Source organism: Esox lucius, chromosome 20 (assembly GCF_011004845.1).
Source record: "Esox lucius isolate fEsoLuc1 chromosome 20, fEsoLuc1.pri, whole genome shotgun sequence".
Taxonomy (NCBI): Eukaryota; Metazoa; Chordata; class Actinopteri; order Esociformes; family Esocidae; genus Esox; species Esox lucius.
In genome coordinates this window covers 2,962,572-2,979,819 of record NC_047588.1, presented here as the reverse complement: position 1 = coordinate 2,979,819, position 17,248 = coordinate 2,962,572, and the positions used below count along the sequence as shown (strand labels likewise).

The following is a 17,248-nucleotide window of genomic DNA, read 5'->3' as shown; positions in this document are numbered from 1 at the left end:
GTAGGTGACGGTTTATGTTTTATTAAAAGTTATTTAGATTTTTAGGTTTTGTTGTATGGTTGTGTGTTTCAGGCCAAGCCAGCAGCCTTCATTATGAGTCAGAAGACCTGAGGCACCAGTGTGTGCTGTTTCTTCAATATGTCAAAGTCTTTGTACATAGGTAAAGCCGCAGGTCATTTCTGTCAGCATCCTGGAGAGCAAAGACTATAGGGATTTAGTTAGTTCCAGTAAAAACAGTAGTTATTTATCTTCTGTAATACATTGCAAAGTATCAGCCACCAGGCCTGACAACAGATTTCTCTGCCATGCCCTGTGTGACTTGCAGGTACCTGGAGCCCATTTGTCCCTCGGAAGAGGGATCCCGTCACCCTTACGAAGAGCTGGAGGCTCAGCTACCCTCTGCTCTGCTGGAGGAGCTGTTCGGAGTCACCCTCTTAATAGGGCGTCTCAAAGACATCCCAGCCAACATCCAAAATACGTTTATCATGCAACACCAGGGAAAGGTAGTGTCTCAGACACACACACACACACACACACACACACACACACACCTGACATGATATGGTAAATGATATGTATTTTTCTTCAGCTCTTTCCTCCTTCCTGGCATTTATTACATCTCCACCTGGACATTCATTGGTCAGTTCTTGAGATTCTCCACCTGCTGGGCCAGAAGATGCATGGTATGTGTTGTTGTTGAGATTGTTGTTATTTTTGGATCTTAATTACATTGTATTGTGTAATAGACGCTCTTATCCAAAGCGTCTCAAACAAGTTAATTGAACAGTAATGTAAACATCAGACACACATGATTGGAAATCCACAGTGAAGACAACATGAGCAAACAAATCAACAAAAGTGCTATTGTCTTCTGGTGGGGGATTTCAGTGTATTGTTGGTGAGCTCTGCATGTGTCTGTTTGACCTGTACAGGTCAGGTGGTGTACGCCCACCAGTTTGTAAATCTGACAGGGGAGAACCTGACCAACAACAGCTTGTTTGAGGAGAACCTATGCAACCTGCTCTCCGACCTCACTGGTCTGGCCATGGTGAAGTACAACAAGGTACTGTTTCAGCCTCAAGGTCTGACTTGGCCATGGCAGATAAAATGCTGCTACAAGCCTTTGTGAGGTACAATGAACTGCAGAAACCGTAGCTGTGGTACGTTGATCAAGTACTACAAAATCCTGAGTGGCCTAAATGCTTAACTATTCCTCTGCTATCAGCCAATTATCATCCATTGCTTGAACCCTGGTTTAAAGTAGGGCTGCAACTAACTATTTTAATAATAATAAAATTGATTAATTGGATAAAACATTTTTTGTATTTTATTTGTATATGTTAAATGGGTGTTTTCCCTCATTTTGCCAAATGTTCTATTGAAAACAACTTGACAGTAGTAATAACATAACTAGAAGCATGTGAAGCTTCATTTGAAAGGTGCTATTCTAAACTGCTTTGATGAATAATTAATAAAGAAATGTAAATGAAAAATTGTAAGCTAAAATACCATTTTATTGCATTTAACACCAAGAATGCCATTCTGAGCATTCTGGGTTCATATTTTGCTTAGATGACATATAGCCTGAAGTACAAAGACAACATCCGTATAATTCAATAAATTGAGGTTCACTGATGATGCATTTTACTCTAAGTTTATTTGACACTTATGGCATGACCCATAAAATGATTAACTTGGGGAATGCTAACAAACTGCGAACATTTATGTTTATTCGACCCAATTCACTATCATGATCCGAATTATTCAGTTATTTTTAAATATCCAAATCGTCTAACCCACTGACTCATTGAATGAATCTTTTTGTCCAACCGCTTAATTCCATCTCTACCTTGTGATGGAACTTTATTGTTTACTGTAATTGTACTAATTTTAAATTATTCCAACACAGAACACATGAAAATAGTAACGTTAACAAATAACCTTGTTTATTTTTTTCCGCCAATAACCAAATTATTCAAATGTTATTCAAAACTTCAGAAAAAAATAGAATAAGGCAATCTAATTGGCTGCAATAAACAGGAATAAAATGTATGCAACCAGGTTACTGTGAGTTTAAAAAACAAACATTTTCCCCCTCAAAGATTTCAGTTTGTTTTTCAATTGAATTGTTCGCGTTATAGGTCACATTAAAGGTTGAGAAAGTTCTGACAGGATTTATCTTTGTCTCATTATTTTACATAACAAGAACCTAGCATTTGAACAGGGGTGTGTAGACTTTTTATATCCACTGTAAATCGCTCATTGCTGTAATTCATGCAAAAAATTCCACCAATTATTAACTGAGGGACTTATCCAAATAGGGTATTTTACTGTTTTAATTAGAAATAGTTTTCAGTGAGTAAAAAAAAAAAGAGAGAGAATTCCCAATTTGATATTATGGGTTACTGTGTGTAAATAAAGCTGGAAAAAGTCATATTTTAAGTGTTTTCATTTCAGGCTGTAAGGCAACACATGGTGAACATTTAGAAAGGGTGTGGCGACTTTTGCTCACTGTAGACACAACTAACAGATAGTAAAATTTGTTGCCATCTATTTTTATTAACATCGATGTTATGGATTTGTTTATTGAGTATTTGTTGCAGTTTACAATACAAAAATAATCATAATTCATACGATAATAATAAGAGAGCATTGTTTCCCCCGAAAAAATCATCCAACAACTAAGCAAGACACTATAATTTACAGCTAAGGCTATAAAAGGTTTTTACCGGGGCACCATAGTATGGCTGACCCGAAGTGTCCAACTTTGTGTTGGCTGGTTGGGTCTCTGAAGGCCCAATTCCTGATAGTTAATGAAAATGCCACCTGGATAGGGTGGAATTGATATGTATGTTCAGAACATTTGAGGAGAATTGTTTTGGGTCTCTAATAGGATTTTGAGGGTGGCCTGGCTATTACTAACTGTACTTTGTCCTAGGTGAGGCCAACGGAGGCCTTGACCAGCCATCACTATCATTGCACCTGCACAAAAGAGCTTTGGATACTGCTCATACACCTACTGGAACACAGGAGCAAAGTTCTACACACACAGGTGAACACACATATACAAATTCTAACGCACCTAACGCACTAACGCACCTGTGTGATTTGGTCTTGGTCTAATTTCTTCTATAAATCAGTGTTTGTGTTTACAAGTGCATGTGTGCTTTGTGTGTTTCCCAAGTCATTCTGGACTTACATAAACACGCTGCTGCGGCCTCTGACCGTCCGGCCTTTAGTGGAGCAATCCAGTGGGCTCGCCACTCACTGTAAAGACCTCATGGGCTTCACTTGGTGGTTGGTCACTCACCTGGCCATGCTGGGAGAATACAACCACAACGGGGCACTTCAAAATGAGGTAATCTACCACAAATGCATTGACTGGAACCCATGATAAAGACAAGCACAAAAGGCTGTATTAAATGAACAACACTGGTACTAACCAAAAAATTAAGGGAACACGTAATTGTCACAGTATAACACCAAGTCAATTAAACTTCAGGGATATCAGTCTTATCCAATTAGGAAGCATAAGCGATTGTCACCTGTTTTGGTGCAAATGAATGTGACAACAGGTGCACTGGAGAGGCAACAGCAAGACAACCCCCAAAAAGGAAATGGTTTTGCAGGTGGTGGCAACAGACAATTGCTCTCTTCTTATCTTTCCTGACTGATTCTTCTCTAGTTTTGCTAGTGTCCTTGTCACTATTGGTTAGGGATGTCACGAGAACCGATACTTCAGTACCAAATCGATGCCAAAATTCCGTTTTTTTACAGTACCGTAGGTACCGGAGATCCAACACGTGAAAGATGGCTGTAAGTGCAACTACAGTTCCGCCTCGACTCATCCAAAAGCCAAACAGTTAGACTTGTGTATGGAAGTACTTTGCGTTCGAGGAGGATGATCAGGGAATAATAAATTAGCAAAAACCAGTATGCAAATGGTGCCTTCGAACATTCAAGACTGAAGGGGGAAACACTTCTAACCTTGAAGACAGACATGCAGATTTATTTAAAGAATTCAAGGTGATTGATTGTCAGTTCATGTTACATTAACAATGTATCTAAAGTGTTATTTTTTGTTATATCCTTATCCTGAAATACACATTACCATTATTTTTGTTTGACATCTGGCATTGTTGTGTAGCCTAGCCAACTATGTTCCATAAGACGTTTGCAATGGCTAAAGGCTACCGTGTTTAGGCTAACGTAATGTAACCATAGCTCGTTGTAGTAGGCTACTGTCCTTACTGTTCCATGGCTCAACTTGAAAAAACTTTGCGGGGCTCTCTAGTGGGTTAGAAACTAACTGGGCCGAAAAACATTTTTACTGTCCCTCCTTCCAAAAGTTGTAATTTGTCAGTGTTACAACATAGAACCAAATACTTTTGTTACTTAACATGATTAATCATTTATGAAATGCATTCTGGATATATAAAAAATATTTGTATATTTCTTTCATAACATTTCTAATTATAAAAATTAATAAAATGTTTAGTTAAAAATGCATTTGACTTTCAAACCAAACACTAACTCATTCACCCCAGGCAGCAAGGCGACCGGTGGGTTTGTCAGTTACTAGGTATGGGGTTGTGATGTCGTGCAATCTCCCTATGGGCATCTGCATTTAAATTCCTGATACAACCAAGGGCCCTGAAGATGGATTGTCAGCCACCCATTTGGCTGTCATGCAGACCTGGTGCTGTTTGATATTGGCATGGCTGGTCGGGGATTGTTTGCGATAGTTGTCAGTGCCTTTGTAAAAAGATCAAAATTTGTCCTCTCTTGCCGGGAACATGATAGTGCAGATGACAGTGCATCTGAGTTCCACTGGCGTTGAAACAGGTACATTATTTTTTGCACTGAGGTAAACATTTTCACTTTCTATTGAGCTCGTAGTTATCCTTGACTGCCTTCTTCAATTGAGCGACTCGCACAAGTTTTAATTGTTTTATTGAAAAACAATACCAGACAGCCACGTGTCACATCACTGCTCAACTCATGACTATTCTGTACTGTTGCTATTTTTATGTATAGCAGTATAGTTTGTGCTGGACATTTCGTACAATTCCTCGACTTGTGTCGGGTACTTTTCTTATTTTAAGGCTATATGCCAGTGCTGGACTTGATACTTGGAGCTTGATCAGTTTTCTACTAATCTATGTTTACCTTTTTATTTTTTTAATCACTTGGCTGGGTACTGCAGAGCACTACAGCCCTACAAATGACCTCCCGTGGGCTACTGGTGTGCATGTTTTTGGCCAAACTGTCAGAAACAGACTCCATGAGGGTGGCATGAGGGCCTGACGTCCTCTAGTGGGACCTTTGGGACCTCACAGCCCTGCACCGTGCAGCTCGATTGGCATTCACCAGAGAACACCAGAATAGGCAGGTCCGCCATTGGCCCACTGCTCCCTTCACAGATGAGAACAAGTTCACACTGAGCACATGTGAAAGACGTGATTGAGTCTGGAGACGCCATTGTGAACGTTATGCTGCCTGCAACATCATCCAGCATGACCAGTTGGTTGTGGGTCAGTGATGGTCTGGGGAGGCATATCCTTGGAGGGTCGCACAGACCTCCACGTGCTAGCCAACAGTACCCTGACTGCTGTTAGGTACTGGGATGAAATCCTCAGACCCATTGTCAGACTTTACATTGGTGCCGGGGGCTCTGGGATCCTCCTGGTGCAGAAGAATGCCCAGCCTCATGTGGCCAGAGTGTGTAGGCAGTTCCTGGATGACAAAGGCATTGATGCATTGACTGGCCCTCACATTCCCCAGACCTGAATCCAATTGAAAACCACTGGGACGTTATGTATCGGTACAATTGCTGCCGCCAAGTAGCACCACAGACTTCCAGGAGCTCACTGATGCCCTGATCTAGGTCTGGGAGGAGATCCCCCAGGACACCATCTGCCGTCTCATCAGGAGCATGCCCAGAAGTTTTCGGGAGTGCATACAGGCACGCGGGGGCCATACACACTACTGAGTGACGTTGTGAGTTGCCATGATGATATTCACCATGATGAAATTCAAGTTGGAACACCCTGTGATTTCAATTGTTTACTTTGATTTTTGGTGCCAGTTTGAATCCAGCCCTCAATCGGTTTGTGATTTTGTGTTCCATTGACCGTTTGTACATCATTTTGTTCTCAAAGAATTACACAATGTACAGTAAAGATGTTGATCTTTAATATACAGCTCTGGAAAAAATGTACTGGCCTCTCTGGTTTTACTATTTATAGGTATGTGTTTGAGTAAAATGAACAGTTTTGTTTTATTCTATGAACCACTGACTCCCAAATTCCATTTAGAGTATTTATTTGTAGAAAATAACAACTGGTCAAAATAACCAATTAAAGATGCATTGTTTTCAGACCTCAAATAATACAAAGAAAACAAATTCATATTCATTTTTCAACAACAGAATACTAAAGTTTTAACTTAGGAAGAGTTCAGAAATCAATATTTGGTGGAAAACCCCTGATTTGCCAAGTCTGTCACATTGCTGTTGGGTGACTTTATGCCACTCCTGGCACAAAATTCAAGTAGCAAGGCTTTGTTTGATGGCTTGTGACCATCCATCTTCCTTTTGATCAAATTCAAGAGGTTTTCAATGGGGTTCAGGTCTGGAGATTGGGCTGGCCATGACATGGTCTTGATCTGGTGCTCCCCAATCCACACCTTGATTGACTTGGCTGTGTGGCGTGGAGCATTGTCCTGCTGGAAAATCTAATTCCCAGAGTTGGGGAACATTGTCAGAGCAGAAGGAAGCAGGTGTTCTTCCAGGACAACCTTGTACTTTGCTTGATTCATGCATCCTTCACAAAGACAAATCTGCCCGATTCCAGCCTTGTTGAAGCATCCCCAGATCATCAGCAATCCTCCACCAAATTTCACAGTGGTGCGAGACACTGTGGCTTGTTGGCCTCTCCAGGTATCTGTCTAACCATTATACGACCAGGTGTTGGGCAAAGCTGAAAATTTGACTCAGCAGAGAAGTTGACTCCATTCCTCTATGGTCCAATCCTTATAGACAAAGTCTGGAGAACGTGAAGTGGTATGCTTTCTGAATGCACTCCATACAACTAACCACTAAATCACTAACCTATAATTTGAAAGTATAAAACCGGTAGAACAGTACTGTACGCATGGTAAGGTCTACAGTGTCATGAACTGTACCATGTACAAAGACACTTTAGCTCAATACCTAGTTACCTTTGCCAGGAGACTAAATCTTCCAGCAACACTTTAACCCCAAGCACAGAGAAATGGCAACTGACGACAAAATCAACATATTGCAAGGGTCATCAGTCTGGACTTAAATTGCATTGAAAACCTATGGGTTAACTTGAAGAGGGCAGTCTGTAAGTGTAGACTTTCTGGATCTGTAAATGCTGTGTCTAAAGGTAATTCTCTAACATTCATTTCAATGTGGTCATCAATCAGAAAGGCTGAGCGCATTCATCCTCACAAGAGGGTGCACAAAGAAGGTTGCCCGTTTCATTTAACATTTAATTAATGCATTCATAATTCCAGAAATGGTACCCAGAAATTGTATTTTGGTTGATTTCCTTTAATTAATTCAATGAAAGTTAAGTTTATTCCACATCTTGGAAAATGACAATATTGTCCACTAATAGCCTTTTTGAAAAATTTCTATCAATGAGGCCAATCCATTTTGAGAAAACCATAGCAACAAGCTTTACAGTTGTCCTAAAACAGTGAAGTGCCTTTTCCTGATAGCTTGAAACCTTCCACTTGCACAATCTTGAATTCCAGGATTTGTCCTGATCACACCCACTTTTATGCAAGTTAGAAGACGCACCCTGTCCTTTAACTTCTTACCAAGTTTATTTGACTGTTCTGTTTTGTTGGTAATAACATTTATTGGCTTTTTTCTCACAGAAAAAGCTGGAGGACAACTGGAGTTTTGTCAGAGAGCTGCTCAGGTCTACTTGTGACCCCAAAGTAAGTCCTAGCTTGTAAATTAGTAAAATAGGGATTGCTTTTATTTAGGGCTGGGCGAATGGACCACATTATTGTCTATCGACAATGTTAAACTGCCATTGACAAAAACAACAGCATTATGATGTCAAAAACAATGTTTTACTACGTTTAAACTTTACATCCCAAGCGTGCAGGGCAACATGCCAAATGGTCTTTTCCCTGATTTCCCTATTTGTCATAGATCATATCCTTGACGTTCAAAAACATGCAGTATGTGGTAGACTATTAACCTAATGTAAGAGAGTAATAAAAATTGTATTGAAAGGAGCAAGAGCGGAGAGTGGCAAGCAGTGTGAAATGTGTAATTGGGTATTCATATCAAACCATCGAATCCATGAATCTATTAGCCTAATGAAAATGTTACCATGACAGGCTGAACTTGAATAGGCTATTAGTGATATTGTTGAAAGGTTTATTAATGTCCTTGAATTGTGCTAGGTTCATACAGTCCTGCCTCCCGCCATGTTGTCTCACAAACAACCTTTACAAAAGCAAAAAAAAATAGATGGTGTATTTATAACAAAGGCTACAACAGCTATAAGAATGACCTATCTAAGCTGTCAAAATCTATTTAAAGACTAGAAACATAGTAAGTCCTACCCTTGTTTAATTATTCAAATATTATATGAGGAATAGGCTATATTGTTTCAGAAGTAAAGATATTTTTGCAGATTTGACTAGTTAACTAGTTAATGTGTGTTTATAATACAGTGATGTTTAAATCCAGAAATCGCTCAGCCCTACTTTTATTTCTGACATACTCAAGTACATTGACACCTATTCAGGATATTATTAATATTAATACAAGTATTATTACTTTTGTAATTGCCTTTTCATTATAATCTTAAAGTGCATTTTTAACTCGCAAGTGTGTGGTGGTTATAGGTTTGTGTTTATAGGTTACTGCTTCTGGTGTCAGTATGCTTTGGACAAGATTACCTTTTTTGTTTTCTGCTCGTTTGGTGGGTGTGTCTGTATGTGTGGTTTGAAGGGAGGGCTGCAAGAGGAACAGATCAGAATGCATGTCCACTGCTGCCTGACCCTGTGTCTGCTATGGGAACCCAACACAGCCACAGTGACCACACTCTGGGAGTATTACAGCAAAAACTTGGTGAGAAACCCCAACAACACAGCAGTTTGAAAGTGATAGGAATGCACAGGTAAATACCAAAAAAAGTGAAACATTAAAATGCGTCTTAATAGGTCCTTTGGCCTTACAAGCCTCCAGAAAAGCATTGATGTGACATGGTACTTTAATGGAGGGATGCAACAATTCCTATATTTGGTTTTGTTGATGACAAGGGTTCTGTTAACTCAGATCAACGTGTCTCACTATATGTTTTCATCCACATCTTACTTTCGATGCATAAAAGTGCACTGAAAATGGTAGACTTCGGACCGGCTGATGTTATCAAATGAAAAAGAGGGACCCTCTCCTTCATCAGTGTCAAAAGGAGTTGTGGTCATCTCCTCAAACACACCAAACAATAGCACCAGCAACATTTTATTTCTAGGTCAAAAATTTAAAAGCAGCTTAAAATCAGCAGTTGTCACAAAGTGCTTTATATTGAAAAAACTGAGCTCAGGAGAGTCATATCTAAGCATTTCAAAGGTATAACATTCATAATTGTGGATGTACCAATAAGAATTGTCTTGGCTGGTACTAATAACCAATATTTATATACAACAATAGGCCAATACTGATGTTTTGTCATTTCTGTACTTGTGTGCTAGGGATGCATCGCTACATGGTATGTTATCCAACAGTTCAGTACGCCCCCTACTGTTCAAAATGCACACATGAACTGCAGAGTTACGATATGCTGGTTATTTTCTTATATTTTCCAAAACATACAGACTACACACACGTTGTAGATTCAGATCCACAGAACCAGAGACATAGCTTGTGAACAGGGAGGCAAGCAACTACTACTGCTAATAGGGGGCTCCTGAGGGCTGACAAACTTTACTCCACAGCAATTTCTCAAAATGTGGCATTCGCAGTGAACACAACCTCCTCCCCCTTAACACTAGAGCCGCCAGGCCTTTTTGACCCTCAGTAACTGCCAGAGCTGAATGCCGTTTGGCATCATTAGCATATGAATCGTCCTTATTAGCAAAGATATTCCCCTCCACAGCATCACCATCCAGCCAGAGCATCAGTTCATCTACTGGGTCGTCATCAAACTATATAAGTCAAAAAAATAATGAATTACAGAATTTGTTTGTTTTAAATGGTTAATGAATTTGAAAAATACAATAATGTACATGCCAATGTAATTATTGGCATGTACGATTTTTCAAAAACTGAGTTATTAGAAAAAGACAAGATATCGTTGGAATTTTGTTTTTTGAATAATTATTTAGCCTAATGCGTTTGTGGACTATTAATCTTCAGTAAAATAGGCAGAGAAAATTTAAAGAGAGACGATAGGATGTGTGTGCGATTTTAGTTTCTCTTTCCCTCCTAAAATAGGCATTTGATGGTTCTAGTGTTAAACAACCAATGGACTATTTGCAATGACATCTCCGTATGAAACCTCCCTAAAGGCGCCCCATGAAGAGAGCGAAAAACTAAAAACATTCTGTCATCTAACTTCTGTGAATATACGGTTCAATATGCACTGTATATACTCTTAAAAACATATTGTAGCATGCTAGCATCATTATTAATCTTGTAGTGGGGCTAAACCCTTTCAAGTATTGCGTATATGTAATCATTTATGGGAGCTCTACACAGTATCAAGTAAGACTGATGGATCATTTCAGAATGTTTAGTTTACAATATCGATATGACCTACTAGCATTGTGCATAGTATGGATACACGTGAAAATTCCGAAATGTAATTATCCAGTACGAAATGTGTACTGCACACGCGTTATCGTTCAAATTATTTAATTGATGTGGATGGAAATATCAGTTGGAAATGTGAGAGTAAGGGGAACTAATGATTCAAATACTTTTAGATACTGTAGTTGACAAGTTAGGGTATACCCACTTCTCACTTCTTCACCACACCCCTGATTTTACCTGGGCATATACAGTATATAGGGAATTTGGGATGAAGCACTTTCAGAAGCGTTTGATGTTTGTTTCCACCAATAATAGCATTGCAACGTTGGAACAAGAAAGGCAAACTATTCTACCAATGCCCATTTATGGTTTTAATTGGACAAAACAAATTATGGTAGTTACATAAGACCTTCGTCACAAAGAACTTCAACTTTTTTCGTTTTTCTCAAACAAATAGAAATATGTTTTTTCTGGGTTTATTTAGTCAGTTATCGCCTCGTTTACTCCAATTGAAAAATAGGTGTTTAACGAATATTCTTGTCACTATTTTTTTTGATTCATTACGATGACGAGGGTAAGAACCATAAACCATAAACAGTACAGATTGCAAGCATTGCTTTACCATTGTTGGCTACTTGTGTGGAAACACTTATAACATGATGACTTGTGGAAACACTTATAACATTCATACCGAAACTGTACCGTTACCGTGAACCACAAACCACAGTATGTACTGGACAGTGGGCCCACTGTACCATCCCTATAGTGTACCCTAAAAAAGAAAGAAGGTTCTGGTGATGCTTCTTATTTCAGCAAATGTAAATTCATTCATACAATAGAAAATCTGTCAATACATTATACCAACAAAAAAGACTATCCACTAAAAGTCTGAAAATTTATAAATATATATTCCCTTTCTGTAATAGTACATTATACAATGCCTGTATATGAATGTAGTAAATGATGTAGGTAAGGTATTTACAACCCCATTTCCAAAAAATTTGGAACACTTTGTATAATGTAATGAAAAACCGAATGCAATGATGTGCAAATCATTTAAACTAAATAGAAAATAATACAAAGACAACATATCAAATGTTGAAACCGAGAAATGTTATTGTTTCTTGAAAAATACAGTTAAGCTGACACAAGTTTTGTTATATTGGCTGTTTATCAAAATAGATTCAAGTTACAGTTAAATAATGAATACAGGCTTTAAGTGCAGTCTCTCAGCTTTAATTTGAGGGTATTCACTTTTTCAAAAGTAATTGGACAGTTGACTCAAAAGCTGTTTAATGGACAGGTGTGGGATATTCCTTTGTTATTTCTTCATCAATTAAGCAGGTAAAAGGTCTGAGCTGATTCCTGGTGTGGCATTCACATTTGGAAGGGGTTGCTGTGAACCTACAACATGCAGTCACAGGAGCTCTCAATGCTTCTTTGACCGTGAAACAGGCCATACTTAGGCTGCAAAAAAGTCCATCAGAGAGATAGTAGTAACATTAGGAGTGGCCAAATCAACAGTTTGGTACATTATGAGATAAAAGAATGCACCGGTGAGCTCTGCAACACAGAAATGCCTGGACGTCCATGGAAGAGAGCTGTGGTGGATCTTCGTAGGATCCTTTCTATGGTAAAGAAAAACCCTTTCACAACATCCAGCCAAGTGAAGAACACTCTCCAGGATTCAGGCGTATCATTATCCAAGTCTACCATACAGAGAATACTTCACGAGGGCAAATACAGAGATTTCACCACGAGGTACAAACCATTCATAAGCCTCAAGAATTGAAAGGCCAGATTTTGCCCAAAAACAACTAGAAAAGCCAGCCCAGTTCTGGAACAGCATTCTTTAGACAGATGAAACTAAGATTAATCTGTACCAGAATGATGGGAAGAAAAAAAGTATGCAGAAGGCTTGAAACAGCTTATGATTCGAAGCATACCACATAATCTGTAAAACAAAGTGGAGGCAGTGTGATAGTCATGGGAATGTGTGGCTTCCAATGGCACTGGGTCACTAGTGTTTACTGATGATGTGACTGAAGACAGAAGCAGCCGAGTTCTGAAGTGTATAGGGATATATTGTCTTCGCAGATTCAGCCAAATTCAGAAAATTTGTTTAGACATCACTTCACTTTACAGATGGACAATGACCCAAAACATACAGCAAATGCAACCCAAGAGTATTTTAAAGCAAAGAAGCAGCTGCTCAATCACCTGCTCTCAATCCGATCGAGCATGCATTTCACTTGCTGAAGACCAAACTTCAGGCAGAAAGACGCACAAACAAACAACAAGACAGCTGCAGTAAATGCCTGGCAAAGCATCACAAAGGAGGAAACCCAACATTTGGTGATGACCGTGCATTCCAGACTTCAGGCAGTCATTGCCTGTAAAGGATTATTGACTTCAAATGTTAAAAATGAACATTTTATTTACGATTTGAGCCCCTGAAATAAGGGGACTGTGTTTGAAAATGATAGCAATTCCTAAACGTTCATACGATAATTTTGTTCAACCCCTTGAATTAAAGCTGAAAGTCTGCGCTTCAGTTGCATCCCTGTTGTTTCATTTCAAACCCATTCTGGGTACAGAGCCAAAATAGTGAAAAGTGTGTCAGTGTCCAAATATTTCCGGACCCAACTGTATATACCCACTTTGAATTTGATGCCTGCAACATGTTTCAGAAAAGCTGGGACGAAGTTGTTTATTGTTAAATAAAAACCTGATGGTATATCTCACAACTAATTAGGTTAATTGGCAATAGGTCAGTAACATGATTGGGTATAAAATTCCAGGGAGGATGTGTCTTTCAGAAGTAAAGATGATGAGGGGTTCACCAAAGACTGCATATGGCAAATTGTGCAACAATTTAAGAATAATATTTTTGGAGATCTGGTCATCTACAGTACATAATATCAGTTAAAGATTCAGTGAATCCAGAGAATCTCTTGTCCCAAGGGACAAGGCTGAAAACTAATACTGGATGGCTGTCATCTTCGGGATTAAAAACTGCATTAAAAACAGACACAATTATGTGGTGGAAATCACTGCATGGGCTCAGGAACACTTCAGAAAATCATTGTCTGTGGACGCAGTGTGTTGCTGCATCCACAAATGCTAGTAAAAACTCTACCATGCAAAGAAGAAACCATATATAAAAAAATCCAGAAACGCCAAACCACATTACAGTATGCCTGTATAACAACAGCATGGCTCCATAGTAAAAGAGTCCGGGTGCCTGCCTGCAGTCCAGACAGGTCACCCATTGAAAACAATTGGCGCATTATAAAATGAAAAATAAGACCAAGGAGACCCAAACTGTTGAGCAGCTAAAATCTTATATCAAGCAAGAACGGGAAAACATGTCATTTTCAAAACTACAGCAATTGGTTTCCTCAGTTCGCAAACTCTTACAGAGTATTGTTAAAAGAAGAGGTGATGCAACACAGTGGTTAACTTTTAAAAACATGTTGCTGGCATCCAATTGAAAATGGGTATGTATTCCAAAACCAATTACATTTTCTAAGTTTCAACATTTGTTGTGTTGTCTTTGTACTATAAAAAAAAAAATTATTTGCACATCACTGGATTCTTTCTTTTATTTTCATTTACTGCAACATCCCAATGTTTTTGAAAACAGGTTGTAATTCTCTAAACTGCTTTAACAAGTGTCATTGTTTGTTACTACTCGTACTGTGATCATATTTTTGTTCTAGCAGCCGTATTCAGCAACAATTTGTGACTTATCAGGATAACTGGAGAGAAAAGAATTGCAATAGTCTTATGTTGAAGTACCATATGCTTATATTAGCTTTTTTGCATCATTTAAATTTTTTTACAAAACATTTAAATTTTTTGTTCCAAAGATGGAAATATACGGTGCATATTGGTGCCATGAAACAGAGACAAGCTGTGTGTAGCCTACTTTATAAATTTTTTCACCTGAGCATGAGAATGACTGGATGAGTGACAATGGACCAGAAGTAAAACCTAAATCTCTAAATAAAATTTCGACTTCAATCTCAAAATACAATTTTGACTTAATTAATCTCAATTTCATTTGGACTATATTCTCAACGTTATTTCAACTTTATTCTCAGTTTGGTTTTTTTGATAATTAGGTTGCCGTTTTATTTGAGAAGATTTTTTTTTTAATGTATTGTCCATTTTAACCCGTGCAGTTGTTTTCTTCTGCTTAGGTTGTCATTATTCCTGAAATTGCTTTAAAAATAAAAATCGTTTTAGTTTTTAGTTTTGTCAACATATATTTTTTCCCTTCATTTCAGGCCTTCAGAGATATTAGTGTCATTGAGCCATATAGATTATGTTGTCATTAGTTTACATAAATGACTGTTCAAAGGTTTGGGGTCACAAAATGTCCTTGATTTCCATGGAAACATACATGAAGTGAGTTTGAATAGAACATTTTGCAAAATGAATAGGAAATATACCCATTGACAAGGTTAGAAATAATGATTTTTTTATTGAAATAATTGTGTCCTTCAGATTTTGCTTTCGTCAAAGAATCCTCCATTTTCAGCAATTACAGCCTTGCAGACCTTTGGCATTGTAGTTGTCAATTTGTTGAGGTAATCTGAAGAGATTTCACCCAATGCTTCCTGAAGCACCTCCCACAAATTGGATTGGCTTGATGGGCACTTATTTACCATCTGGTCAAGCTGTTCCCACAACAGCTCAATTCGGTTGAGATACAGTGACTGGGCTAGCCACTACTCTTCCCTAAATGGTTTTTCCATAGTTTGGAACTGTGCTTTGGTACATTGTCCTGTTGTAGGAGGAAATTGGCTCCAATCAAGCATGGCATTGCAAAATGGAGTGATAGCCCTTCTTCTTCAAGATCCCTTTTACCCTGTACAAATCTCCCACCACCACCAAAGCACCACCAGACCATCACATTGCCTCCACCATGCTTAACAGATGGAATCAATCACTCCTGCATCTTTTCATTTGTTCTGTCTCACAAATTTTCTTCTTTGTCATCCAAACACTTTAAACTTAGATTTGTCTGTCCATAACACTTTCTTACAATCTTCCTCTGCCCAGTATCGGTGTTATTTATTTTTTTGCCCATATTTATCGTTTATTTTTATTGGCCAGTCTGAGAAATGGCCTTTTCTTTGCAACTTTGCCTAGAAGGCCAGCATCTCGGAGTCTCCTCTTCAGTGTTCACGTTAAGACTGGTGTTTTGCGGGTACTCTTTAATGAAGCTGCCAGTTGAGGACGTGAGGTGTCTGTTTCTCAAACAATATACTAATGTATTTGTCCTCTTGCTCAATTGTGCACTAGGGCCTCCCACTCCTCTTTCTACTCTGGTTAGAGCCAGTTTGCACTGTTCTGTGAAGGGAGTAGTACACAGCGTTGGATGAGATCTTCAGATTCTTGGCAATTTCTCACATGGAATAGCCTTCATTTCTCAGAACAAGAATAGATTAAGTCTCCAGCTACAATAGTCATTTACGACATTAACAATATCTACACTGTATTTCTGATAAACTTTGTTATTTTAGTGGGGGAAAAATGCTTTTTTTTTCAAAAACAAGGGTATTTCTAAGTGACCCCAAACTTGTGAATGGTTGTTTAAATTGAGGAGAATAACAAACTTTTGCTTGGCCTGTGTAGGTCTATGAAAGCACACTACCACGCTAATCAAAACGCTTCTGATCGAACCTCTCCATTGAAATCAACAGGCTACCAGTACATTTGAATGTTGAAATAATTATCCTTTTTTCTTCTTTTAATATAATATAAATATTATGACACCTATCTGAGATCTGTGGCTGCCATTTGTGAAAAGACTGGGACATTGTACAAATTGTGAGTAAAAAAGGAATGGAATAATTTACAAATCTCAAACTTATATTTAATTCACAATAGAATATAGATTACATATTGAAAGTGAGACATTTTGTAATGTCATGCCAAATATTGGCTCATTTTGGATTTCATGGGAGCTACACATTCCAAAAAAGTTGGGACAGGTAGAAATAAAAGGCCGGAAAAGTTAAATGTACAGATAAGGAACAGCTGGAGGACCAATTTGCTACTTATTATGTCAATTGGCAACATGATTGGGTATAAAAAGAGCCTCTCAGAGTGCCAGTGTCTCTCAGAAGTCAAAATGGGCAGAGGATCACCAATTCCCCCAATGCTGCAGCGAAAAATAGTGGAGCAATATCAGAAAGGAGTTTCTCAGAAAAATTGCAAAGAGTTTGAAGTTATCATCATCTACAGTGCATAATATCATCCAAAGATTCAGAGAATCTGGAACAATCTCTGCGTAAGGGTCAAGGCCCGAAAACCATTCTGGATGCCCGTGATCTTCGGGCCCTCAGACGGCACGGCATCACATACAGGAATGATACTGTAATGGAAATCACAACATGGGCTCAGGAATACTTCCAGAAAACATTGTCG

At 38.5% G+C, this 17,248-nt stretch overlaps 1 protein-coding gene across 2 annotated transcripts in view; it reads left to right on the top strand.

Moving 5' to 3' along the window:
• The window catches only part of mms22l (MMS22-like, DNA repair protein), a 56,808-nt gene that overhangs the window by 11,012 nt on the left and 28,548 nt on the right, over positions 1 to 17,248 (top strand). For both annotated transcript variants that reach the window (XR_827468.3, XM_010865566.3), the window contains exons 5-12: positions 73 to 160; positions 326 to 503; positions 590 to 683; positions 933 to 1,063; positions 2,939 to 3,052; positions 3,185 to 3,358; positions 7,912 to 7,974; positions 9,005 to 9,124. Coding sequence is in view for 1 of the 2 variants with exons in the window: in XM_010865566.3 (XP_010863868.1) it covers positions 73 to 160; positions 326 to 503; positions 590 to 683; positions 933 to 1,063; positions 2,939 to 3,052; positions 3,185 to 3,358; positions 7,912 to 7,974; positions 9,005 to 9,124 (962 nt within the window). In the remaining variant the exon portion in view is untranslated. The remainder of the gene's footprint in view (positions 1 to 72; positions 161 to 325; positions 504 to 589; positions 684 to 932; positions 1,064 to 2,938; positions 3,053 to 3,184; positions 3,359 to 7,911; positions 7,975 to 9,004; positions 9,125 to 17,248) is intronic.